This window comes from Mesoplodon densirostris, chromosome 9, assembly GCF_025265405.1.
Source record: "Mesoplodon densirostris isolate mMesDen1 chromosome 9, mMesDen1 primary haplotype, whole genome shotgun sequence".
Lineage (NCBI taxonomy): Eukaryota > Metazoa > Chordata > Mammalia > Artiodactyla > Ziphiidae > Mesoplodon > Mesoplodon densirostris.
In genome coordinates this window covers 28701065-28727011 of record NC_082669.1, presented here as the reverse complement: position 1 = coordinate 28727011, position 25947 = coordinate 28701065, and the positions used below count along the sequence as shown (strand labels likewise).

General features: G+C 39.9%; 1 protein-coding gene across 1 annotated transcript in view; it reads left to right on the top strand.

Annotated features, from left to right (window-relative positions):
* Nucleotides 1-25947, top strand: part of LANCL2 (LanC like glutathione S-transferase 2) — a 69200-nt gene that overhangs the window by 31438 nt on the left and 11815 nt on the right. Inside the window, exons 3-6 of the mRNA XM_060107647.1 lie at nt 12954-13161; nt 14275-14422; nt 15781-15927; nt 18958-19140. Coding sequence (XP_059963630.1) covers nt 12954-13161; nt 14275-14422; nt 15781-15927; nt 18958-19140 — 686 coding nt within the window. The remainder of the gene's footprint in view (nt 1-12953; nt 13162-14274; nt 14423-15780; nt 15928-18957; nt 19141-25947) is intronic.

Genomic DNA, 25947 nt, shown 5'->3' with positions numbered 1-25947 from the left:
TGATAAAGGAGTCAGTTCATCAAGAGAATATGACTGTTGCAAATATATATGCACCTAAAAATATAGTGAATACTAACAGTTCTGAAGGGGAAAATATACAACAATGCAACAATAATAGGGGACTTCAAGATCCCTCTTCCAGGGCTTCCCTGGTGGCGCAGTGGTTAAGAATCCACCTGCCAATGCAGGGGACATGCGTTCGAGCCTTGGTCCGGGAAGATCCCACATGCCGCGGAGCAACTAAGCCCGTGCGCCTCAACTACTGAGCCTGTGCTCTAGAGCCCTTGAGTCACAACCTGAGCCCGCATGCCACAACCACTGAAGCCCGTGTGCCCTAGAGCCCGTGCTCCGCAACAAGAGAAGCCACCACAATGTGTAGCCGGCACACTGCAACGAAGAGTAGCCCCCACTTGCTGCAACTAGAGAAAGCCGGTGCGCAGCAACAAAGACCCAGAGCAGCCAAAAATAAATAAATAAATAAATAAATTTATTTTTAAAAAAAAGATCCCTCTTCCAACATTGGACAGGTCATCTGCATTATCAATAGGAAACATTAGAATTGAGCTATGCCTTAGACCAAATGGATCTAACAGACATATACAGAATACTGCATTCAGTAGCAGCAGAACACATTCTTCCCAAGTGCATACAGAACGTTCCTCAAGATGATCATGTGTTACAACTCAGAACATGTCTCAACGAATTTAAGAAGATAGAAGTTATATCAAGTATCTTTTCCAGCCACAATGGTAAGAAACTAGAAATCAATAATAGTAGGAAAACTGGAAAATTCATAACTATGTGGATATTAAAACAGAAAGCTCCTGAACAACCAGTGGGTCAAAGAATAATCAAAGGAATAGCAAAAAATATCTTGAAACAAATGAAGATGGGAGCACGACATATTAAAACTTAACAGGATGTAGCAGAAGCAGTTCTAAGAGGGAAGTACCTTGCAGTAAACAACTACATTAAGAGAAAAGAAAGGTCTCAAATAAAGAACCTAACTTTACACCTCAAGGAACTAGCAAAACAAGAACAAACTAAACCCAAAGATAGCAGAAAGGAGATAAGAAAGATCAGAGCAGAAATAAGTGAAATAGAAACCAGAAAGCAGTGGAAAAGATCAGTGAAACTAAGAGTTGGTTTTTCAGTAAAGAAACAAAATAGGCAATTTACCAAGCTTAGCTGAGAAAACAAGAGAGAAGATCCAAGTAAATAAAATCTGAAGTAAAAGAGAAGACATTATACTTGATACCACAGAAATACGAAGGATCATAAAACACTACTATGAACAATTATAAGCCAGCAAATTGGATAACCCAGAAGAAATGGATCAGCTCCTAGAAACATACAGCTTACCAAAACCGAATCATGAAGAGATAGAAAATCTAAACAGACCAATAATGAGTAAAGAGATGGAATCAGTAACCAAAAACCTCCCAACAAAAGCCTAGGACCTGGGCCTCCCTGGTGGCACAAGTGGTTGAGAGTCCGCCTGCCGATGCAGGGTTCGTGCCCCGGTCTGGGAGGATCCCATATGCCGCGGAGCGGCTGGGCCCGTGAGCCATGGCCGCTGGGCCTGCACGTCCGGAGCCTGTGCTCCGCAACGGGAGAGGCCACAGCAGTGAAAGGCCCACATACCGCAAAAAAAAAAAAAAAAAAAAAAAAAAAAAAAGCCTAGGACCTGACAATTTTACCGGTGAATTCTGTCAGACATTTAAAGAATTAATACCAGTCCCTCTCACACTGTTCCAAAAAAGCTGAAGCAAAGAAGAAAACTAAAGATCAGTATCTCTGATGAACCACAGATACAAAAATCCTCAACAAAATACTAACAAACACAATTCAAGAGCACATTAAAAGAATATGCATGACCAATGGGTTTTATCCCAGGGATGCTAGGATGTTTCAACATACACAAGTCAATAAATATGATATACAACATTAACAGAATGGAGGATAAAAATCATGATCATCTCAATAGATGCAGAAAAAGCATTTGATAATACTCAACATACTTTCATAATAAAAACTCTAAAATTTGGTACAGAAAGAATGTACCTCAATATCACAAAAGCAATATATGATAAGCCCACAGCTATCGTCATACTCAAGGATACTCGTACTCAGCTAACAATACTCAGTGTTTCCTCTAAGATCTAGAACAAGACAAGGACGCTCAATCTTGCCACTTCCATTTAACATAGTACTGAAAATTCTAGGGGGGAGCAATTAAGGCCTGCCCATAAATAAATAGATAGATAGATAGATAGATAGCATCCAAATCAGAAGTAAAATTGCTTCTGCTTGCAGATGACATAATCTTATATGTAAAGAACCCTGAAGATCCACCAAAAAAATTTGTTAGAACTGATAAATTCAGCAAAGTTGCAGTATATAAAATCAGTATACAAAAATCAGTTTTTTCTATACATTAACAAAAAACTATTAAAGAAAGAAACTAAGAAAACAGTTCTATTTACAATAGCATGAAAGAAAAATACTTAGGAATAAATTTAATCAAAGAGGTAAAAGACTTGTACACTGAAAATTATAAGACATTGATGAAAGGAATTGAAGCAGCTGCAAATAAATGGAAAAATATTCTTTGTTCATGGATTGGAAGCATTAATGTTGTTAAGATATCCATACTACCCAAAGTGATCTATAGATTTAATATGGTCTTTATCAAAATTCTAATGGTATTTTTCAGAGAAATTGAAAATTAGTCCTACAATTCATATAGAATTACAAAAGACTGAGAACAGCCAAAGCAATCTTGAGAAAGAAGAACAAAGCTGGTGGCATCACACTTCCTGATTTTAAAGTATATTATAAAGGTATAGTAATCAAAGCAATATGTCACTGGCATAAAAACAGACACAGAGACCAATGGAACAGAATAGAGAGCTCAGGAGGAAATCCATGCATAAATGGTTCATTAATTCTTGACAGAGAAACCAAGAACACACAGTGGGGAAAATTGCGTCTTCAATAAATGGTGAAAACTGGATTGCCACGTGCAAAAGAATCAAACTGGATTCCTATCTTACACCGCTCTCAAAAATTAACTCAAAATGGATTAAAGACTTAAATATGTAAGGCCTGAAACCATGAAACTCCTAGAAGAAAACAAAGTAAAAGCTCCTTGGGTCTTCGCAATGACTTTTTGGATATGACACCAACAGTACAGGCAATAAAATAAAAAAATAAGCAAGCAGGAGTAGGTCAAGCTAAAAAGTTCTGCACTGCAAGGGAAACAGTTGAAGTGAAAAGGCAACTTCATAGAACAGGAGAAAATATTTGCAAGCCATATATCTTCTAAGAGGTTAGCATCCAAAGTATATTGGGAACTTACATAACCAATAGAAAAAAATAATCAATTAAAATATGGGCAAAGGACCTGAGTGGACATTTTTCCAAAGAAGACATACATATGGCTGGCACATATATGAAAAAGTGTTCAACATCACTAGTTATCAGCAAAGTGCAAATCAAAACCACAGATACCACCTCACACCTATTAGGAAGGCTTTTGTCAAAAAGACGAGAGAACAAGTGTTGGTGAGGGTGTGGAGAAGAGGGGACCCTAGTACATGGTGGGAACATAAATTGGTGCAGCCACTATGGAAAACAGTATGGAGGTTCCTCAAAAAACTAAAAATAGAACCATATGATCCAGCAGTCTCACTTCTGGGGAAGTCAGTATCTCAAAGAGACATCTGCACCCCCAATAGCCAAGATATGGGAACAACCTTAATATCCATCCATCCTTGAATGGATAAAGAAGTTGTGATCGATTGATCGATCTCTCTAACTATATCTAATGGAATGTTATGCTGTCTATGAATGGAATGTTCAGCCACAAGAAAAAATGAAATCCTGTCATTTTTTGACAATATGGATGGTCCTAGGGGATATTATGCTAAGTGAAAAGCCTGACAGAGAAGGACACAAACTGTATGATCTCACATACATATTAATTCTAAAACAAACAAACAAAATGTCAAACTCATGGGAACAGTAGAATGGTGATTACCAGGGGTTGTGTGGTAGGGGAAATGGGGAAATGGTGGTCAAAGGGCATAAGCTTTCAGTTATAAGATATACCAGTTCTATAGATCTAATGTACAACCTGGGACTATATTGCATACTTGTAATTTGTATACTTGTAATCTGCTGAGAGAGTAGATTTTAAGCATTTTCATACATACACACACTGTATTGTATACTTGTATACTTGTTATCTGCTAAGAGAGTAGATTTTAAGCATTCTCATACACGCACACACACAAACACACAGTGATAACTGTGTGTGATGATGGATGTGTTAACCTGATTGTGGTAATATTTCCACATTGTATGTCAAATCATCCTGTTGTACACTTTAATATATACAGTTTTATTTGTCAATTATACCTCAGTAAAACTGGGGAAAAAGAAACAATAAACTAATAAAAAGAGACAATTTTTTTTAAAGAACAGGAAATCGCAGTGCTCCTCTTACAGTGTTTCAGAGAATAGGAAAATAAGGAATACGTCCCATTGTTTTATGAAGCACGGTAAATACTGGTACCAAAACTGATATAAAAAACACAGCGCAGTCTCACTAATTATTAATTTTGATAGTTACGGTGCTGTTTTGGCTTGTAAGAAAAGGTTCATATATTTTAGATTTTCATACTGAAGTATTCAGGGGCAGAATGACATGATGACTTTTTTTTTTTTATATTTTACCCATCATCATTTACTTTAAAATATTTAAGCTTTGAATGTATATAACCATAGGTTTTTAGGTTCACAGGTTGACCAGATCATCATCCTATTTTTAGGGGTTTCTGAGTCAATCATGAAGTACTTGAAAAACCTTCTATAGTGATTATTATGTTTGAAATTTGTAGGTATTTAACTTCTAACTTGTTTTCTGTATGTTTATCATTTCAATTTTTTGCGTACAGAAGACACTCAAGGAGATCATAAGCAATTCACATGGAGGGGTTTTTTTCAGGGCTTACAAATATGCTGCTTTTATATCTGTTTGACTTAATGTCTTTAAAAGAAAAAATGGATAATGACAGAAGAAGGACTTCTCAAAAAATATATGTAGGTGTTAAGAATTAATTTGAAAGGCAAGTAGGATACCCTGAATAGGAGAATTAAAGAAGAAGCTACCGAGACTTCCAGGTAAGATGGCGGAAGAGTAAGACGCGGAGATCACCTTCCTCCCCACGGATACACCAGAAATACAGCTACACGTGGAACAACTCCTACAGAACACCTACTGAACGCTGGCAGAAGACCCCAGACCTCCCAAAAGGCAAGAAACTCCCCACATACCTGGGTAGGGCAAAGCGGAGAGATCCCCACACAGAGGATCGGTGCCGAGCGGCACTCACCAGCCCGAGAGGCTTGTCTGCTCGCCCGCCGGGGCGCGCAGCGCTGGAAGCTGAGGCTCGGGCTTCGGTCAGAGCGCAGGGAGAGGACTGGGGCTGGCGGCGAGAACTCAGCCTGAAGGGGGCTAATGTGCCACAGCTAGCCGGGAGGGAGTCCGGGAAAACTCTGGAGCTGCCGAAGAGGCAAGAGACTTTTTCTTCCCTCTTGGTTTCCTGGTGCGCGAGGAGAGGGGATTAAGAGCGCTGCTTAAATGGGCTCCACAGACGGGCGCGAGTCGCGACTGAAAGCGCGGAGCCCAGTGACGGGTGTGGGACGCTGGGGCTGCTGCTGCCGCCGCCAAGAAGCCTGTGTGCGAGCGCAGGTCACTGCCCACACCGCCCTTCCGGGAGCCTGTGCAGCCCGCCACTGCCGGGGTCCCGGGATCCAGGGGCGGCTTCCCTGGGAGAACGCGCGGCGCACATCGGGCTGGTGCAACGTCACGCCGACCTCTGCCGCTGCAGGCTCGCCCCGCACTCCGTGCCCCTCCCTCCCGCCCGGCCTGAGTGAGCCAGAGTCCCTGAAGAGGCTGCTCCTTTAACCCTGTCCTGTATGAGCGAAGAACAGACGCCCTCCGGCGACCTACACGCAGAGGCGGGGCCAAATCCAAAGCTGAGATCCAGGAACTGTGAGAACAAAGAAGAGAAAGGGAAACCTCTCCCAGCAGCCTCAGAAGCAGCGGATTAAAGCTCCACAATCAACTTGATGTACCCTGCATCTGTGGAATACAGGAATAGACAACACATCATCCCAAATTGAGGAGCCCGGAGTCAGTGCTGTGCCTCTGAGGTGGGAGAGCCAACTTCAGGACACTGGTCCACAAGAGACCTCCCAGCTCCACATAATATCAAATGGCAAAAATCTTCCAGAGATCTCCATCTCAACACCAGCACCCAGCTTCACTCAACGACCAGCAAGCTACAGTGCTGGACACCCTAAGCCAAACAACTAGCAAGACAGGAACACAACGCCACCCATTAGCAGAGAGGTGTCCTAAAATCATAAAAAGTCCGCAGACACCCCAAAACACACCACCAGATGTGGACCTGCCCACCAGAAAGACAAGATCCAGCCTCATCCACCAGAACACAGGCACTAGTCCCCTCCACCAGGAAGCCTATACAACCCACTAAACCAACCTTAGCCACTGGGGACAGACACCAAAAACAACAGGAACTACGAACCTGCAGCCTGCAAAAAGGAGACCCCAAGCACAGTAACATAAGCAAAATGAGAAGACAGAAAAACACACAGCAGGAGAAGGAGCAAGATAAAAGCCCACCAGATCTAACAAATGAAGAGGTAATAGGCAGTCTACCTGAAAAAGAATTCAGAATAATGATGGTAAAGATGATTCAAGATTCTATTTCCCAGATCCAAAATCTTGGAAATAGAATAGACAAAATGCAAGAAACAGTTAACAAGGACCTAGAAGAACTAAAGATGAATCAAGCATTGATTAAAAACACAATACATGAAATAAAAAATACTCTAGATGGGATCAATAGCAGAATAACTGAGGCAGAAGAACGGATAAGTGAGGTGGAAGATAAAATAGTGGAAATAACTGCTACAGAGCAAAATAAAGAAAACAGAATGAAAAGAACAGAGGACAGTCTCAGAGACCTCTGGGACAACATTAAACGCACCAACATTCGAATTATAGGGGTTCCAGAAGAAGAAGAGAAAAAGAAAGGGACTGAGAAAATATTTGAAGAGATTATAGTTGAAAACTTGCCTAATATGGGAAAGGAAATAGTTAATCAAGTCCAGGAGGCACAGAGAGTCCCATACAGAATAAATCCAAGGAGAAATACGCCAAGACACATATTAATCAAACTGTCAAAAATTAAACACAGAAATCATATTAAAAGCAGCAAGGCAAAAACAACAAATAACACACAAGGGAATCCCCATCAGGATAACAGCTGATCTCTCAGCAGAAACTCTACAAGCCAGAAGGGAGTGGCAGGACATAATTAAAGTGATGAAGGAGAAAAACCTGCAACCAAGATTACTCTACCCAGCAAGGATCTCATTCAGATTTGATGGAGAAATTAAAACCTTTACAGACAAGCAAAAGCTGAGAGAGTTCAGCACCACCAAACCAGCTTTACAACAAATGCTAAAGGAACTTCTCTAGGCAAGAAACACAACAGAAGTAAAAGACCTACAATAACGAACCCAAAACAATTAAGAAAATGGGAATAGGAACATACATATCAATAATTACCTTAAATGTAAATGAACTAAATGCTCCCACCAAAAGATACAGATTGGCTGAATGGATACAAAAACAAGACCCATATATATGCTGTCTACAAGAGACCCACTTCAGACCTAGAGACACATACAGACTGAAAGTAAGGGGATGGAAAAAGATATTCCATGCAAATGGAAACCAAAAGAAAGCTGGAGTAGCAATTCTCATATCAGACAATATAGACTTTAAAATAAAGACTATTAGAAGAGACAAAGAAGGACACTACATAATGATCAAGGGATCGATCCAAGAAGAAGATATAACAATTGTAAATATTTATGCACCCAACATAGGAGCACCTCAATACATAAGGCAAATACTAACAGCCATAAAAGGAGAAATCGGGCCTCCCTGGTGGCGCAGTGGTTAAGAGTCCGCCTGCCGATGCAGGGGATACGGGTTCGTGCCCCGGTCTGGGAGGATCCCATATGCCGCGGAGCGGCTGGGCCCGTGAGCCATGGCCGCTGGGCCTGCGCATCCGGAGCCTGTGCTCCGCAACGGGAGAGGCCACAACAGTGAGAGGCCCGCATACCGCAAAAAGAAAAAAAAAAAAAAGAAAAAAAAAAGGAGAAATCGACAGTAACACACTCATAGTAGGGGACTTTAACACCCCACTTTCACCAATGGACAGATCATCCAAAATGAAAATAAATAAGGAAACACAAGCTTTAAATGATACATTAAACAAGATGGACTTAATTGATATTTATAGGACATTCCATCCAAAAACAACAGAATACACATTTTTCTCAAGTGCTCATGTAACATTCTCCAGGATAGATCATATCTTGGGTCACAAATCAAGCCTTGGTAAATTTAAGAAAATTGAAATTGTATCAAGTATCTTTTCTGACCACAATGCTATGAGACTAGATATCAATTACAGGAAGAGAGCTGTAAAAAATACAAACACATGAAGGCTAAACAATACACTACTTAATAACGAAGTGATCACTGAAGAAATCAAAGAGGAAATTAAAAAATACCTAGAAACAAATGACAATGGAGACACGATGACCCAAAACCTATGGGATGCAGCAAAAGCAGTTCTAAGAGGGAAGTTTATAGCAATACAATCCCACCTTAAGAAACAGGAAACATCTCGAATAAACAACCTAACCTTGCACCTAAAGCAATTAGAGAAAGAAGAACAAAAACATCCCAAAGTTAGCAGAAGGAAAGAAATCATAAAAATCAGATCAGAAATAAATGAAAAAGCAATGAAGGAAACGATAGCAAAGATCAATAAAACTAAAAGCTGGTTCTTTGAGAAGATAAACAAAATTGATAAACCATTAGCCAGACTCATCAAGAAAAAAAGGGAGAAGACTCAAATCAATAGAATTAGAAATGAAAAAGGAGAAGTAACAACTGACACTGCAGAAATACAAAAGATCATGAGAGATTACTATAAGCAACTCTATGCCAATAAAATGGACAACCTGGAAGAAATGGACAAATTCTTAGAAATGCACAACCTGCCAAGACTGAATCAGGAAGAAATAGAAAATATGAACAGACCAATCACAAGCACTGAAATTGAAACTGTGATCAAAAATCTTCGAACAAACAAAAGCCCAGGACCAGATGGCTTCACAGGTGAATTCTATCAAGCATTTAGAGAAGAGCTAACACCTATCCTTCTGAAACTCTTCCAAAATATAGCAGAGGGAGGAACACTCCCAAACTCATTCTACGAGGCCACCATCACCTTGATACCAAAACCAGACAAGGATGTCACAAAGAAAGAAAACTACAGGCCAATATCACTGATGAAAATAGATGCAAAAATCCTCAACAAACTAGTAGCAAACAGAATCCAACAGCACATTAAAAGGATCATGGTAATGATCAAGTGGGGTTTATTCCAGGAATGCAAGGATTCTTCAATATACGCAAATCAATCAACGTGATACACCATATTAACACACTGAAGGAGAAAAACCATATGATCATCTCAATAGATGCAGAGAAAGCTTTCGACAAAATTCAACACCCATTTATGATAAAAACCCTGCAGAAAGTAGGCATAGAGGGAACTTTCCTCAACATAATAAAGGCCATATATGACAAACCCACAGCCAGCATCGTCCTCAATGGTGAAAAACTGAAACCATTTCCACTAAGATCAGGAACAAGACAAGGTTGCCCACTATCACCACTCTTATTCAACATAGTTTTGGAAGCTTTAGCCACAGCAATCAGAGAAGAAAAGGAAATAAAAGGAATCCAAATTGGAAAAGAAGAAGTAAAGCTGTCACTGTTTGCAGATGACATGATACTATACATAGAGAATCCTAAAGATGCTACCAGAAAACTACTAGAGTTAATAAATGAATTTGGTAAAGTTGCAGGATACAAAATTAATGCACAGAAATCTCTGGCATTCCTATATACTAATGATGAAAAATCTGAAAGTGAAATCAAGGAAACACTCCCATTTACCATTGCAACAAAAAGAATAAAATATCTAGGAATAAACCTACCTAAGGAGATAAAAGACCTGTATGCAGAAAATTATAAGACACTGATGAAAGAAATTAAAGATGATACAAATAGATGGAGAGATGTATCATGTTCTTGTATTGGAAGAATCAACATTGTGAAAATGACTCTACTACCCAAAGCAATCTACAGATTCAATGCAATCCCTATCAAACTACCACTGGCATTTTTCACAGAACTAGAACAAAAAATTTCACAATTTGTATGGAAACACAAAAGACCCCGAATAGCCAAAGCAATCTTGAGAACGAAAAATGGAGCTGGAGGAATCAGGCTCCCTGACTTCAGACTATACTACAAAGCTACAGTAATCAAGACAGTATGGTACTGGCACAAAAACAGAAAGATAGATCAATGGAACAGGATAGAAAGCCCAGAGTTAAACCCACGGACATATGGTCACCTTATCTTTGATAAAGGAGACAGGAATGTACAGTGGAGAAAGGACAGTCTCTTCAATAAGTGGTGCTGGGAAAACTGGATAGGGACATGTAAAAGTATGAGATTAGATCACTCCCTAACACCATACACAAAAATAAGCTCAAAATGGATTAAAGACCTAAATGTAAGGCCAGACACTATCAAACTCTTAGAGGAAAACATAGGCAGAACACTCTATGACATAAATCAGAGCAAGATCCTTTTTGACCCACCTCCTAGAGAAATGGAAATAAAGACAAAAATAAACACATGGGACCTAATGAAACTTAAAAGCTTTTGCACAGCAAAGGAAACCATAAACAAGACCAAAAGACAACCCTCAGAATGGGAGAAAATATTTGCCAATGAAGCAACTGACAGAGGATTAATCTCCAAAATTTATAAGCAGCTCATGCAGCTCAATAACAAAAAAACAAACAACCCAATCCAAAAATGGGCAGAAGACCTAAATAGACATTTCTCCACAGAAGATATACAGACTGCCAACAAACACATGAAAGGATGCTCAACATCTTTACTCATTAGAGAAATGCAAATCAAAACTACAATGAGATATCATCTCACACCAGTCAGAATGGCCATCATCAAAAAATCTAGAAACAATAAATGCTGGAGAGGGTGTGGAGAAAAGGGAACACTCTTGCACTGCTGGTGGGAATGTGAATTGGTACAGCCACTATGGAGAACAGTATGGAGGTTCCTTAAAAAACTACAAATAGAACTACCATATGACCCAGCAATCCCACTACTGGGCATATACCCTGAGAAAACCATAATTCAAAAAGAGACATGTACCAAAATGTTCATAGCAGCCCTATTTACAATAGCCCGGAGATGGAAACAACCTAAGTGTCCATCATCAGATGAATGGATAAAGAAGATGTGGCACATATATACAATGGAATATTACTCAGCCATAAAAAGAAATGAAATTGAGCTATTTGTAATGAGGTGGATGGACCTAGAGTCTGTCATACAGAGTGAAGTAAGTCAGAAAGAGAAAGACAAATACTGTATGCTAACACATATATATGGAATTTAAGAAAAAAAAATGTCATGAAGAACATAGGGGTAAGACAGGAATAAAGACACAGACCTACTTGAGAATGGACTTGAGGATATGGGGAGGGGGAAGGATAAGCTGTGACAAAGCGAGAGAGTGGCATGGACATATATACACTACCAAACATAAGGTAGATAGCTAGTGGGAAGCAGCCGCATAGCACAGGGAGATCAGCTCGGTGCTTTGTGACCGCCTGGAGGGGTGGGATAGGGAGGGTGGGAGGGAGACGCAAAAGGGAGGGGATATGGAAACATATGTATATGTATAACTGATTAAATTTGTTATAAAGCAAAAAAAAAATTGCTTAGTGAAAAAAAAAGAAGAAGCTACCTATTTAGAGAAATTTGAAAAGCAAAATGAAAAATAATAAAAGTAAGAGTAGGATATCAGACAAAGAACAGAATATTAGAGAACCTCAATTCAAACATTAATAGATTTTTTTGCCTTTTCACCATCATATCATTTCTTTAAATATTTTTTCCTACAGTGTACTTTATTAGGTATATATTTATACAGATTTGTTTATTACTTATCTGTCACATTACTTCTTGAGCCCAGGAATAATAGCATGCTTCTTTTATAAGTCATATAGGTCATCCTCCATAGATTTTCAGAAAAAGACCCCTCTCTGGTTCCCTTGAGTAACCAGATCTGTTCTTTAATCTAAAATAGGAAATGTGGATAGGTGATAAGCTTTGTCTTCTGAATTCACTACCTTACTCTGCATCATGTAGCTGTTCTGTAAACGGTGAGTTGACTCACTGGTTGGTTGGTCACTAAAGAAAATTGAAAAATTGTGAGAAATAGATAAATTAGAAAGAAGATGGTATAAAGCTCAGAAAAGCAATCATGTAATTTGGCATAAGATAGGAGGACATTATTATATGAGAAGAAAGAAGAAAAGGATCCAGATTAGCTTATAATACAAAGGGGAATAAGTACAACCTGGAAACGAATGAGAATTAAAGGGGAATGAGTGGGAAGTCTTGTATTTCCCTTATCTAGGAGGTAGTGAATCATTGTGTCAGAACAGTTAGCAACATTTTAACTTGTTTGCAATTTTTTCTACACTGGGTTCTTTTTTTTCCCATTTTTAAGAAACATATCATATATAACTTGTTTGATGTTACTCCTTCAGAAACGTAGTCTTTATGTGGGTTTTTCACGTAATCATGAAATAATGTCCTGACAGTAAAAAGGAAAGACAATAATGCTTTTCTTTTGTGGGGGTGGGGGTGATTTTTCCAGGCATAGCCCTTTTGTACCTGCAGTTGTATCGGGTCACATGTGACCAGACCTATCTGCTCAGATCCCTGGATTACGTAAAGAGAACACTTCGGAATCTGAGTGGCCGGAGGGTCACTTTCCTCTGTGGAGATGCTGGGCCCTTGGCCGTCGGAGCTGTGGTATATCATAAACTCAAAAGTGATTGCGAGTCCCAGGAATGCATCACAAAGTGAGTTTTTACAACTGGAAGTATTTTCTCCAAATTCTCAGTCTTGATGTAGAAAGAAACTCAAAAAACGAAAAAGAATTTATCTTTTAATTAACCTGCTCTTGCAGACAGTTCTCTCCAATAAGCGAAGAGTTTGTATTTTAATCTTGAGCATAATGGTGGGATTGTATGCTACCTTTCTATCCAAGCATGCGTTTGCCTTAATTTGAGGGAGGAATAGACATGTTTTTTCCAAAATAATTTTTGCTTGCCTTCAATGCATGAAAATTACCTTATATGCCTTAGATTCTCTATAATAACTCAGTTATTTTGGGGTTCAATTGTTAGGAAACAGTTAGAGAATGTAAGCTTTTATGGTACCTATTGGTTTATATTCTCTTTTGAAGCAGCAGAAATCAGAGCTCATGGCCATGGTCTGGTGGAGTGTCTGGCAGGTGCTGGTCAGTTAATGTTTGTTAAAGATGGGGTGACTCAAGCTAATTTTCAAGCATTGGCTACATTTTAGTAACATTTTTGTTAAAAATTGAAATCACGGGCTTCCCTGGTGGCGCAGTGGTTGAGAGTCCGCCTGCCGATGCAGGGGACGTGGGTTCGTGCCCTGGTCCGGGAGGATCCCACATGCCGCGGAGCGGCCGGACCCGTGAGTCATGGCCACTGAGCCTGCGTGTCCGGAGCCTGTGCTCCGCAACGGGAGAGGCCACAACAGTGAGAGGCCCGCGTACCGCAAAAATAAAATAAAATAAAATAAAAAATAAAAATTGAAATCACTTTCTTGTAATTCTGGATTACAAAATTGAGTATCTTCTCATATATGGTTTAGAGTATCTTCTCTTATATGCATATATCCTATACATTTTAGATATAAATGTAGAACTTTTGAACAGCAAGGTGTTTTATCATTCGTGTGGATGATATCTGAGAGAGAAGTTTTTGTTTGGTTTTGTAGTGGGGAGGTTTTCGTTGTTTTCTCTCTTTTTTGGTATTTTTAAAAATTAGTTTTAAATTAAAAATAGTAACAGATGGTTCCTAAAGTGACAGGGTTCCTTGCAGTTTTAGGAAGAGGTATGTTAGACATTCTCTCTCTGGGAAAGCAGGATGTTTCTTGTTGGGTAGACTTTTGCAGCTCCAGAGAGCCATCGTCTGCCGAGATTCAGACCTTCCCGACGAGCTGCTTCAGGGCCGGGCAGGCTATCTGTACGCCTTACTCTACGTGAGCACGGAGATGGGGCCGGGCGCCGTGTGTGGGTCAGCTGTCAAAGAGGTACTGTGGGGTCCCGCCCCGGGGCGTCCTCTCCTGTCTGCCACGCAGCCTGTCTGCTAGCAGAGACTAGCAGTAGTGGCTGGACTCTGCTTCTAGGTAGGAGTAACTTCCCAAGGCCACTCATAAAATTAATAAATTGCTCCTTTTTTCTCTTCCAGGAATGTTTTTTAAAAAACTTCAGGTCTGTATTAATTTAGCTGTCTTTACTAGAATCAAACAGCAGTGTCAAGAAGATAGAATGTTTATTTCTCTTTCAGGAGGTATCAGAACTGGTAGGCAAACCAGACGAATATGGCTAGGCACCAGCTTCTGTCTTGTTCTGCCTTATCCTAGGGCTGTGCCCTTATCTGCATGACTAAAGCTCGCTGAGCACCCCCAGCCCAGGGGGCGGTGAGGAAGTGGGAGATGAGCAGCTTCCTTTTTAAGCCTGAGAATTAGAAGCTGCCCACCTCCCTTCTGCTCCCATCCCACTTCCAGAGCTCAGTCAGATGACCGGGTCCAGCTGTTTGTATCTCTGAGGCCAGATGCCTCGCTATAACTTGGGGCGCTGTTACCAAAAGTGTGAGGGGAGAGAGGATATGAGGAAACAATTACTGTCTTTGCCGCATAGTCATTCTAAAATCCTGCAACAGACCCCACTTCCTTAGCCTTTCATAAATAAAGCCAGTTCCTCCAGCCTTGGAAGATGTACAGTTATCCTTTAGTATCTGTTGGGGATTGGTTCCAGGAGCCCCCTTGGATACTAGAATGCCAGGATGCTGAAGGCCCTTATATAAAGTTGTATAGTATTTGCATATAAACTGTGCCCATCCTCCCATGTACTTTAAATCATCTCTAGATTACTTATAATACCTAACACCATGTAAATGCTATGTAAAAAGTTGCCCACGTGCAGCAAATTCAAGTTTTGCTTCTTGGAACTTTCTGGAATGTTTTTTTACCAATATTTTTTATCTGAGGTTGGTGAATCCATGGGTGTGAAACCCGCAGCAAATATGGAGAGCCGACTGTACTTGCCAGTGTTTGGGGGAAAACACTGAAGCTACAAAGCAACTAAGTAGTCTAGGATAGTTTTTATCGGAAGTTTTTCCAGGTTCCAGTAAACTGTTCATGGAAAGACCTTTTGATCTCTTGGTTCTACTTCTTAATATGTTTTTCTACTCTGAGATTGTCTTCTGGTTTCTCTCTGCCTGTATTTATGTATTTATAAAATAAAGATAACAGTGTTGGCTACTAACTGCTTAAAGATTTTTAGAATAAGTAATCTATCTATATAAAGGCATGTTGTTATTGTTAATTAGACCAAAACAGGTTACATGTAAGTTTTTTAGACTTATGCTATCTCATTATGTCTGTAGGTAGTCGATGCTATTATTGAATCGGGCAAGGCTTTGTCAAGGGAAGAAAGGAAGGCTGAGCGCTGTCCCCTGTTGTATCAGTGGCACAGGAAGCAGTATGTTGGAGCAGCCCATGGCATGGCCGGAATCTACTACATGTTAATGCAGGTGAGTGATACTCTGAAATACTAGTGCAGTGACCGTATTGTAAAATATTAGATCAAATCGGAAATGGGTACTGAAATTTTACTACAAACCAAGCAGGCTGAAAGAAAATAAGGATCCTGCTTTGAATCACGGGTCCCCAAGCAGTGACCTCCTGAGAGCACATTCTGTGTGCGGTTTCGTGTTGGATTAGGTGTCTGTGGCCCACACTTTATTTCTGTCCATGTCCTCCTGCTCTTTTAGTAGGGGAAAACCTTCAGGGAGCAGAAAGGGCTTCCAGAATGCAGACTAGGGCAGAGACTTTTCATATTCAGATACCCCCAACTTACTATCAGTTGTGTTCAAAATTTTTTTTAACTAGTTTATTGCTGTGGTTATGATTTTGTCTCTGAATCATCCCTGACATCTACTGAATTAAGTACTGACTCTTGCGTCAGGCAGTCAAAGACCTCACCCCAAATATTGCTTCAACCTGCTTCCAGCCTTATGGCCTCTGGGTCCCTCTTCCACTCTGTATGCAGCCTGCAGGCAGACCTCGGCGACATTGCGAGTTCAGTTCCAGACTGCTGCAATAAAGCAAAACATCTCGGTGAAGCAAGTCTATGCTGTAGTCTGTTAAGCGTGCAATAGCATTGTCTTAAAAAAAAAAGTGTACATACCTGAAATTAAAAATATTTTGTTGCTAAAAAACGCTTAATCATCTGAGCCTTCACTGAGTTGTAATCTTTTTGCAATAGTAAGATCACAGATCACCATAACAAACGTAACGATGAAAAAGTTTGAAATATTGTGAGAATTACCAAAATGTTTCAGAGATACAAAATGAGCGAATGCTATTGGGAAAATGGTGCTGCAAGCCTTCAATTTTTAAAAACTGCAAATGCAGCACATTAAAGCAAAGAACAGTAAAACAGGGTCTGGCTGTGCCTTTTGTTTGTGTTTTCCCCCAATTAAGCCTTTATTTATTCTACTACACCCATAACAGTACTTTATAAATTTGTTCAAAATTACAACGCTAGTAAGTCAAGGAGCATGGATTAGAATTTAGATCTTTTAAATTAAAAGCCCATATATTCCTTTTTTAAATTTTCACTTACAAATTCCTTTTTTATTTTTACATTTTGCATCATGCCACTCCTCACTAAAGGAAAATAGGAGATTCCTATCTGCACAGGACTAGAACTCCCTTCTCTGGTGATTAGTAGGTGTCTTTGGTTATCACTGTAGAAAGTAAAACACGTATGTATTCCAATTTGTGAATTTAGGTGCAGACATGTTTCCAAAATAATCAATTCCATGTCTCATTTTAAAATGGCAGTGTTGTTCTAGACAGTTGGTAGATTGTCCATTTTTCTCTATTCTCCCAGAAAAAGATTTTAACAGTGGCTTTTGAACCCTGTTTTAAAAGTGACTACAAATCATAAAATTTACAACTCATCTGCTTTTAAAGTGAAGAACATGGAAACACTCTTTCGTGAGGATCCTATTTAGAAATTGGTGTCAGCGTTCTCCTTTGATAGCAGCGGTGTGCCAGAGCTGGTCTCACGAGGCCGGCTGCACACACCGCTCCCCAGCGGTGCCGGCCTGGCTGTGCGGGGGCTCCATGTGTGGTTTCATCTGGACAGCTGTGAGAACAACATACACAAGAACTTTCAAAATATCACTTAAAGGGAACTCCACTCTCACGATGAAGAATAAAAGTACAGTTCTCCTCTGGAAAATCATTTCAAAACCTCAAGGAAAACAGAAAACAGACACCCAGCTTCTCTGATGAGACTCAGAGACTTCTGGAGCCCTGCGCGACAAGTGGACTGAGAACGGGTGAAGGAACAAAGGAACAGCAGGTGACCTGACGGGACAGGGATGCCCGCACAAGGTGCCTGAGGAGGGGGATGCCAGCAAAAAGCAAGCCAGGTGTCCTGCAGGACCCTGCACTCGGGAACTTACGGCGCCATCGATGTCGGCTCCAGACGTGTGTTCAGGTGGGGAGTGAGGTCTGGGCTGCAGGGGAGCTTCTTTGGAAATCCTTGTGCAGCCCCGCTGGACCTGTGCAGTGAGATCACCGCGCAGGGTGAGGTGACTGCAGGAAACAGTACGTGGTCTGGAGCAGTCAAACCAGTTCTGACTCCAGAGAAGCAGGTGGAGAGGAGAGTGGAAGTGGAGCACAGACCTGAAAGCGGGGCTTGGTGACTGTCCACACGGTCAGCGGGAGACCTCCCTGCTGCCACAGCCAGCCTTGCACCAGCACCTTTCCCCGCCCCAGCCGGCAACACGGCCACCACCTCACCTGGGGGAGTGAAGTCTCTCTTGGAGAAACAGCTCAGATAAAAGATTTGTAGTTATAGGTATATGGAAGTCCCCATTAAAAAAGGTAGCTAGGGCTTCCCTGGTGGTGCAGTGGTTGAGAGTCCGCCTGCCGATGCAGGGGACACGGGTTCGTGCCCTGGTCCGGGAGGATCCCACATGCCGCGGAGCAGCTGGGCCCATGAGCCATGGCCACTGAGCCTGCGCGTCCGGAGCCTGTGCTCTGCAACGGGAGAGGCCACAACAGTGAGAGGCCCGTGTACCGCAAAAAAAAAAAAAAAAAGGTAGCTAGCTGTCTGTGGTGGTTAATTGTATGTGTTCACTTGGCTGGGCTACCATTGCCCAGATATTTGGTCAAACATTATTCTGGGTGTGTCTCTGAGGAAGTTTGGGTGATATTTTCATTTAAACAGGTGGACTTGTAGTAAAGCAGTTTGCTGTCTGCATTGTGGGTGGGCCTCATCCAGTCAGTTGCCTCCCCTGAGCAAGAGGGAATTCCCCAGCGGATGGCCATCAGTTTCATGCGCAGCATCAGCAAGGGTTGATGCAAAGGTCTGCCCAGGCCTTAAGTAACCAGAGAAGTGGATTAATTCTAATTTTATGTGTTCCTCAGTATTCTGGGTAATTGAAGCTTAACTATATTAGCCACAATGCAGAGGTTTAAAAAAAAAGAAAAAAAAAAGCTTATGGAAACATAAATTAAATGTTTTATTTTTGTTTGTTTAAAAGCCAGCAGCAAAAGTGGACCAAGAAACCTTGACAGAAATGGTGAAACCTAGTATTGACTATATGCGCCACAAAAGATTCCGATCTGGGAATTATCCGTCATCCCTAAGCAATGAGACAGACCGACTGGTGCACTGGTGTCACGGGGCCCCCGGTGTCATCCACATGCTCATGCAGGCGTACAAGGTCAGTGCTGCAGGGCGTGTCCTTAGCACCCGATGTGCACAGACACGGTTTTCACCACCAAGTTTTCAGTTTGGTTTTGGTAAGCACATTTGCTTGCAAACTAAAAACATTTTAGAGTTAATATTTCTACTAGTAGATAGAAAGTCTTTTTATTTCACTGTTCATCACCACTATAATTAGAGTTGTAAGTATATGTGTGTGTGTTTTAACAGGGATTATATTCATGTGTAAAAGAAAACCTAGATGACGTAAGTGTGAATATCCAATAAGGCAGGAGGTAGTATTATAACCAAAATGCTTTTTATTTGACTTCACATCATTTGATTTCCTTGCTTGAATAAGCCTTTATTGCTAGGTGATAATGCTGATGATTCAGGAGCTTTTAAATTTGAGTTTTACATTATTATAAAATTATTTACGAAAGATCGATGTGGCATTCAAATTTTTACACATATGAGGTATTACTGGAAATTAGGCAGTACCTTTACTGATGAATTGTAGTAGACTCTGTAGATCTATCTGGGCACAGTATTAAGAATACTGTTGATTTCTCTCCTGGACTTAGAATTATGATGTAAGTTGAAAGCAAACAATTCTTTTGCAATTTAATTTTTCTTTTAATGCATCTTTGTTTGTAATAGTTGATGTTGGAGATTGTTGCTTATATACCAGAGTATACAAATGTAACCACAGTGATTGGTGTTTTGGCAAGGTCTCTTAGTTTTGCAGAAATAGACTTACTGGAGCAGAATTCATATGTCTACCTGAAAATTACAGAAGAACTGGTCCCTGAATCAATTTTACTTTCCTTTTGTCATTAACTATAATAAATTATTCAGAAAAATTGTGGGGAATTAACCTTTCATGATTTAGGCTGATTTCTCAGAATTTTTTAGTCCTACAACAATAACACCAAAAATATTCACATAATATAAAAGTCAGGTATGAGCATTCAAGAAAATAACTCAGAAAGTTGTGATGTTTGATGAGAGGAAAGCACAGCAAAGTATACTTTTTGGAGATCTGAAGAGCTTAATGATTCGTCTTCTTAACAATACCTCAGCTTTTAAATTAGAACAGACTTCTGTTCAAATCACTGCCTCCCCTTTTCTAGAGCTTTAGAGGAAATGTAACTTCAGTGACATAGAGATAAGTCTGTAATATTATAAATATCCAACCATAGTATCTGAGCACAGTACTGACAGCACAAACAGGAATCCTTTGGTATTCAAAACAGATGTTTGACTGTTAAAAGCTGAAAGCTTCTATTTGTCAAAATTCCTTTTCCCTTTTGCTTTAAAGAGGATCAGCTATAGAGGTGGGCACTCCTGGTGGCTGGTAGTCTTGGCTTCTGGGGGTCTCCCCACTCCTGCTTTAGCAGCTGAGCTGTGGGCAGTAAGAAGTGGTCAGGAGCCAGGGCTCTGTCCTTGTGGGCCCTTGTCCTGGGCAGTTCCATTTCCATTAGCCATGCTGACCGTGGCCACCATCTGCTTCCACCACTGCTGGTACCAAGGGAGCAAGCGCCACAGACCCCTGCCAGTGGCAGGGCCGCCACGTCTCAGCCCAGCTCTGCCTGCAGGGCTTCCGCTCCAGAGACCACTGGGTGCCTGTGCCCGCCGCCCCCCCCCCCACACACTGATTCCAAAACAGAAGTTCCTCTTTTCTAGAAGCATGGACAATGACAATAAGATCCCATACTTAGTCACTAAAACTTAATTTTGTCCATGTACTTCAAAATTCCCAAGCCTGAGGAAGGGGAGGAATAGCGGAATCTTCTGGGGCAGAAGGTGTCAATGGTAGTTTGAAGAAGCATAGATAAATCATGTAGTTTTACAGTTGGGGGTGAAAATATGTCTTCAGAGTATAAGTTAGTGGAGTATGAAATTTGTATTTGGCCAGGACAGGGGTGTCACAAAGCTAGAGGAACACAGCTCTAGACTCTATTTTCTCTCAAGTTATTGTTAACTCAGATTAAGAGGGTCCTTGTCCATTGAAGCCATCTCTCAAAATGAGGAAATGTTTAAATTTTGTGTAATAACGAGCTTTCAGCAGTTTCTTATGCTGGCATATAAAGTTGTAAGTTCTTCAGGAGCACTTAGGAAGGCATAAGGTGTTCAAGTATTTTAAAAATATATTAATATCTTTCACAAATAAAACTATAATTTGAGTCCAGATTCACACTAAATTTGTTCTCCCTTCCTATAGATGCTAATCACATTTCACATAGGGTATACTCTTCTTGGTCTGAACATGTATTATTCGCAGTTATGTAGTATTGTAGATGGTCTTGGAAAAAATGTCAAGATTTTTAACAATATTTCTATGCTGTATTAGGAATTTTGTTACTTGCAAATGATTTCCTAACAATTACATTTGTGGACCTCATAGCTGGACACCATTTTGATGAATAGTTACGATCAGTTCTTAATTATCTGACAGTAAATTACAGGTTACGGTAACAAATTCTACCACCTTCTAACCACACATTTAGGCCTTAGGGCATTAGCAGTTTGTGTGGGCTCAGCCACTAATAAACAAATGCTAGCATTGGCCACATAAAATTATATTTGGAAAAGTAAATATGTTGTCCAGGAAAACCAGGTAAGTCATACCAAAGTGATATCAAAGTAGTCCTTTGATTCTGGGCCAAATGTGTGAAACAACCATACCTTCCCCTCCTGCACCCACAAGCCTGCTCTGAAATTCCCACAGTAGAACTGGGTTAGAATGTGTCCTCATGGTCAACTCTTCACTGTCCATCAGAAAATGTTTTCATATGAATTATTTTCCAAAAGCTCATTTGTAAGTTGATTATTTCTAACGTGGAATGTCTTTCTAGGTGGTGTATATCAGGATCACCTGGAGAGATTATTTTCAAACTATATTTGGTTTCCTTCTCCTCAACATTCTGGTACCTTCCTAATATTAAGCATCATTTATAAACGTACCACAGTTTATGCCTTTGTTTTTCAGTTGTTTCTAGTTTTTTTGCTATTGTGAATAAGCTATAGTGAACATTCTTGTACAGGTCTTTTCGTAGACATATGTTTGCATTTCTTTGGGGCTAATAACTAGGAGTAGAACTGCTTGATCAGAAGGTAGCTTTTTTAGTTTCATAAGACACTGCCAGACCTTTTCTCAAAGGGCTGTACCGGTTTACATTCCATCCGCAGTGTAAACAGAGTTCCAGTCGCTCCACATCTCTGCTAACACTTGGTGTTGTAAGTCATCTTGATTTTATTCTGGTGGATATTTCATTGTGGCTTTAATTTGTGCCTTCCTGATGGTTAATGATGTCGAGCAGTTTTGCTTGTGCTCATGGGTTGTTTGTACAGTTGACTCTTGAACAACATGGGTTTGAACTGCGTGGGGCCACTTATACATGGATTTTTCCAGTAAATACAGTACTGTGGAACCACACGGTGTGCAGTGTGGTGAATACGGGGATGCAGAACGGCATACAGAGAGAGCCCATTGTAAAGTTACACAAGGGTTTTCAACGAGGTGGGGACTGGCACCCCAACCCCCATGTTGTTCAAGGGTCAACTGTGTTTCTTTGTTGAGTGTCTGTTCATATCTTTTACCCACATTGTTTTATGTATTTATTGTTTTCCTTTTATTATGGAGTCATAAAAATTCTTCATATGTTCTGGTTGTAAGTCCTTTTGTCAGATACATTTTGGAAATAATTTCTCCCAGTCTGTAGTTGGCCTGATCATGTTCTTCATGGCATCTTCTAATGAATAGAGTTTTAGATTCTGGTAAAATCTTCCTTATCAGTGTGTTTTTTGTAATGGTAACTACTTTCTGTATCTTGTCTGAGAAATTTTACTTACTCCCACATTATACAGATAGTATTCTCCTACGTGCTTCATGGATTTAGATTTTACATTTAGAACTGTCTCAAATTAAGTTTTGTATATTATGTGAAGTAAGGAGTGAAGTACTTTTTTTAACCATGGGAGTATCTGATTGTTCCCACATCATTTGATTTCCCCATTGATTGATTTGGTACCTGTAGAGGCACTAGTTCAAAAGTCAAATGACCTAGTAAGTGTAGGTTTATTTCTGGGCTCTCTTCTGTTTCTTTGGCTTCTTTATCTGTCACTGTGATACCATGCTGTTTGGATTACTTTAGCTTTACTCTAAGTTTTGATGTCAGGTAGTTTAAGACTTCAACTTTGTTCTTCTTTTTCAAAATTGCTTTAAATATTCTAGATCCTTTGCATTCCCGTATAAGTTTTAGAAATCAGTTTGTCAGCAAAAGGGGCCTATTGGGATTATGACTGAGATTGCATTCAATCTGTAGAACAGTTTTGGTAGAATTGATACCAATATTGAGTGTTCTTATCCACAAATATGGTATATCTCTCCACTTTTTACATTTTCTTTCATTTATGTCAGCAGTGTTTTATAGTTTTTGATGTCTTTATATTTAAAGTGTGTGTCTTCATAGTTGGGCGTTGTCTAGCAATGCAGTCTAACAACCTCAGCCTTTAATTTGGAATGTTTAGTTCATATATTGTTAATGTAATTATTTTGTGGTTGGATTTAGCTCTGCCATTTTTCCATACGGTTTCTATTGGCTACATCTTGGAACTCTTTTTTCCTCCTCTGTTTTTTCTTTCTTGCCTTTTTAGGGAGGTAGGAGAGAGTAACTGAATATTTTCTGGAATTCCATTTTAATTTCTCTGTTGACTCTTTTAACTGTATCTATTTGTACATTTTTTTAGTGGTTGCTAAATATACATCTTTATCATTGCAATATACCTCCTTAACTTTTCACAGTCTGCTTAGAATTAACATTGTACACTTCATATAAAATGTAAGAAAATAGTAAGTGCCTAGTTCTCTTGACAGCAGTTCTGTACATCTTTATTACATCTGTCAAGATGTATCAACAAATGTTATAAACCCCCAGTATAGTTTTATAATTTTTGCTTTTGAAATAGCCCTATGTATTTTAAAGAAATTAAGACAAGCAAAGAAGATGCTCTTTGATATTTATTTGGATATTTCCTCTTTTCAGTGCTCTTCATTCCTTCTTGAAGGTCCAGATTTCTACCAAGTATCATTTCCTTCAGCCCAGAGAACTTCCTTTAGCATTTCTTATAGTCCAGGTTTGGTGACAACAGATTGATCACTTATCTTAAATTTGTCTTTATTTCACTTTCATTCATTCTTTTTTTTTTAATGGAAAATAAAGGACAGTATATTTTAGTTGTAGTGCATGCATTTGGATCCCAACTCATGGCTAAACAGTCCCGTGCCTCCGGCCCTGCCTCAGGTGGTGAGTGCCATATGGACACCATGTTCTGCCTGGAGCCACCCACTTGAATGCACCAGTGGGAACTCCTTTGGCCTGGCTTTCATTGATTCAGCAGATTACTTAGAGGATGATCCATTGTCAAAGAGATGATTCTTGCAAGGAATGCATGTCTGGCAAACAGCCTCTAGTTTGTAGATCATTGTGGAATCTGTAATAACGAGAATTCTGTATCTTCCTCTAATTTAAGAAAATTTCTTGCAGTTCTCTGTGATGATGATGTGTGGTTCTTGACATCCAGATGAACTGATACAATTCTAACAGTAGAATTCCTACTGTTACATATTCCTGTGGCACTGGTGCAGTTTGTACCGAATTGCTTTATAGTTTTCAAGGTGAGCTTGACATTTTGGGATTACTAGTACATCTGCTTTACATACCAGGGAACTTTTCCTAATATAGGTGAAAGTTTTGGTTACTTCCTGGTTGTTCCTACAATGGTGATTTCCATGGGCAAAATCCGAAACAGTCCCTCTGGGGGTGCTTCAATCTTCCTTCCACATCCTGTGGTGGTTTGTGAAGAATGCTATCCTTACCGTGACCATCTAGATCAATTCTGTGGACATTTCTTTATTATCGCCAAAACTGCAGAGAACAGGGGTTTTGTAATAACTGATCCAGAGATTCCCTTGCACTTTAGGAATGCCTAATAATAAGCAAAAGCAATGAGAGAGGTGAATAGTACCCTGTACTTAAGAAAACTCAATTCTGCTGCCCCATCACATTGGCTACTAAGTCTAAATGGAAGGTGTAAAAAAAATTGAAGTGGAAAATTGTGAAGGATTCCTTCTCTCCAAGACCTACAGTGGGAATGCCTCTTAGGAATTAATTTTTTAATTAACTACTAAAATACCGTAAGTTTAATCTCCTAATAAATTGAGTATTGTTACTGGAAAAGGTCTTGTAAATGAATCAGCTGAAACGTCACTTCTACTTATGAGAATAAAAAAAAATGTTAAGTAGTGTGATTAACTTCCTGTCATGTTTGTTTCTTGGCAAGTCCAAACCCTCTTACCAATCCAGTTTTCACTGAATATGAGCTCATTTTTCCTGTTTTGATATTTTCCTTGAAGGCTTTAATTTTAGTAGTTGAAGTCATCTTAAAGAAGATAAAGGAAATATTAGATAAAAAGATGAAAGCATTAAGAAGGAAGGGGAAAAAAAACCTTCATTTCCTTGGAGCAGACATTGTTATTCACAGTGTTTATGAAGAAATGGTAAACACCATGGCAGTAAGACAAATAATGACTTACATCTCAAAGGCTGTTGCGTGTAGTCATGTATTAAGCCATAAAAGAAAAAAATCAACCCAGTTTTCCCTTGGAAAAGCTTAAGAGGCAGAGGGAGTAAGGTCAGAATCTTATAGCTCAACGGAAAATTACACCAGGTATTAAAAAATTCTGAATTCTGCTTCATACCATGCAATCCACAAGAGGGTTATACCGAGGAGAGCGAGGAGCAAGGTCTCGGTGACCAGGTCT